General features: G+C 40.8%; 1 protein-coding gene across 2 annotated transcripts in view; it reads left to right on the top strand.

Moving 5' to 3' along the window:
* Window positions 1–914: 914 nt before the first annotated feature.
* The window catches only part of il12rb2 (interleukin 12 receptor, beta 2a), a 12471-nt gene continuing 11180 nt past the window's right edge, over window positions 915–2205 (top strand). Inside the window, exons 1-2 of one of the 2 annotated variants that reach the window (XM_013911081.1) lie at window positions 915–1225; window positions 1470–1660. In XM_013911081.1, the coding sequence (XP_013766535.1) occupies window positions 1600–1660 (61 nt within the window). In that variant the 5' untranslated portion in view covers window positions 915–1225; window positions 1470–1599. The remainder of the gene's footprint in view (window positions 1226–1469; window positions 1661–2205) is intronic. The other variant, XM_005733956.2, reaches the window with a different exon arrangement.

Consider the following 2205-nt stretch of genomic DNA (forward strand, 5'->3'; position numbering starts at 1 on the left):
AATCACAAAAAAAGAGCCTGGAAACCAAACTGTGCTTGCTAATAAGCTAAAGATGAAACCACATCCAATTAATCAAGCAAAAAACAAAGTAATGTTATCAACTTTGATAGTGCCTTTATCCAGAAAAATCCAAATGCTTGCATCAGGTCAAACTCACACATTAGGGCGCGACCCCTGCATGTTTCTAAGTGCTGGCACCACACTTGGTGAGTAGAAAAGCAAAGAGTGTGAAATTATTCCAAAACACACCCAGGCTAAAGCCTTCTGGGGCTTTCCCTCTGCAGTCGGTGGCTCACTGTCGGGTTTTGTGAACCTTCATTTCTACTCATACATGCACCACCTGCAGTTCAATACCATTTTTATCACTTCCTGAGAGCCGGCTCACTTCCTTAAAAGAAAATCAACATTTCACGACAGTCTCTCCTTTACTGACATACTACATTTTTAGGAAGTCTCCAGGTTATAGATATCTCGTTATTCTTGCTAATTTAACCACTACAGGCATATCCATTCATCTTGAGTCTTGTGTTGTATTTCCGAAGAATGCGATGCCACATTGGAAAGTCCCCCATTGCACCACATGGAGATGTAACAGAGGGACTGAAAGACTTTGGGCTGCATGGAAAATCTGATAATGTAACTCGTTCTGAGAGCTTGTTGTGCTTTTGCAGGTCCTTCTTTTCAGGAGGTTCCCAAGCATCATCTAAACAGCAGCTCGAAGAGACGCCCCCCATAAGATAATAATCAATATTTGCACCTTTTATCGCACAATAAAGTTTTGCTGATCATTTATGCAATCATTGTCACGTGTTGTTTGTCCGTCTGAATATGCTAAACACCACAAAATGCCCCACCCAAATCATTTTTATATTTTTTTTTTACTTTACAGTTAGTACTTTTGGTAATAACTGCAATAAAATAAAAATCGTGATTGAATGATTCGCTAAATCTTGGATGCACGTATTAGTAAAACAGACAAGTAGGCAGTGCTGATGTGCAGCCTGGGTGCGCACAGAAGCCTCTGTGGTTATCTGGCTTCAGTGATAATTTCTAAAGTAAAGGTAGACCAGTTTCAGGAGTTAGTTACCTCACATCAGGGGCGGCAGCCAGCCAACACGGAGTCTCCGCTCTCACGTTACCACCGCAGTGTGGACGCGCTCTGTCTCTAAATGAAGATGTTTAGGATCCGATACGAAGACGGCTAGAGCTACGAACAGCTTAGACGGTAACTAAAAGTTAAATTTGATGTTGAGATGTGATATTTGGGTGACTTTCAGGATCGTTTCTCCTGTTTTTAAACTACTATTGACTATATACTGTCCTCTGATGCACTTGAACCATGCGTGTGATTACACTGACACTGGTACATGCCTCACAATATATACATTTTATAAGTTACGACCTTATTGGCAGTATGAAGTGAACATTTCTAATCAATAATGTTATTTTGATTCCTCCCACCTCTACAGTCGCTGCATCGAAAGCATAAGAGATCGCAGGCATTTTTTTTAAACTTCTCCTTTTTAAGGCGAAGCAGCTCCCGTGGCAATGGAAGAGACACTTAGGCTACTGTAAAGTTGCTGATGACTCGTGGCAACAATGTTGCAGTTACGGTCGGTCTTCGTCGCCGTTGCCGTGCTGGCCGTGCAGCTTTGCATTGGTAAGCTTAGATAAATGTGTGGATTCAGTTTTCTAACATATCTCTTATTTTCTCTTTATATATGTTGGTGATAAAAGTTCGATATCAGCAACACGATCAGTGGGTTTGATTGGTGTGTTTTTTAAAGAAGTCTTAAAGGTAGTGATCTAGAATCTTTCCCATTGTCCGTCCTTTGTGAACCTTGTATGTGATAGTTTATATATGATAACTGATATCACGAAGAATATGCCTAGAAGAAGAACGTGTGGACAGTGTTTTTGTGTGCAAATGTGAAGACTGACATTTGAAATTATAGTTAAATCAGATTTTCACATAATCCAGATTAGCAGTTAATGTTTGGCTGTTTCTGCAGGTTCCTATGAGCCAAATTTGGCCTTGACTAAAGACATTGACTCAGACTGGCCCATCTTACATGAGCCAAGTGTCAGGCATAGCCCCAATTAACCCCAAATGTATCTGCCATCTGGGATATAACTTTTTTCACACACACACACACACACACACACACACACACACACACACACACACACACACACACACACACA

Source organism: Pundamilia nyererei, unplaced genomic scaffold (assembly GCF_000239375.1).
Source record: "Pundamilia nyererei isolate P.nyererei 1_Seehausen unplaced genomic scaffold, PunNye1.0 scaffold00056, whole genome shotgun sequence".
Taxonomy (NCBI): Eukaryota; Metazoa; Chordata; class Actinopteri; order Cichliformes; family Cichlidae; genus Pundamilia; species Pundamilia nyererei.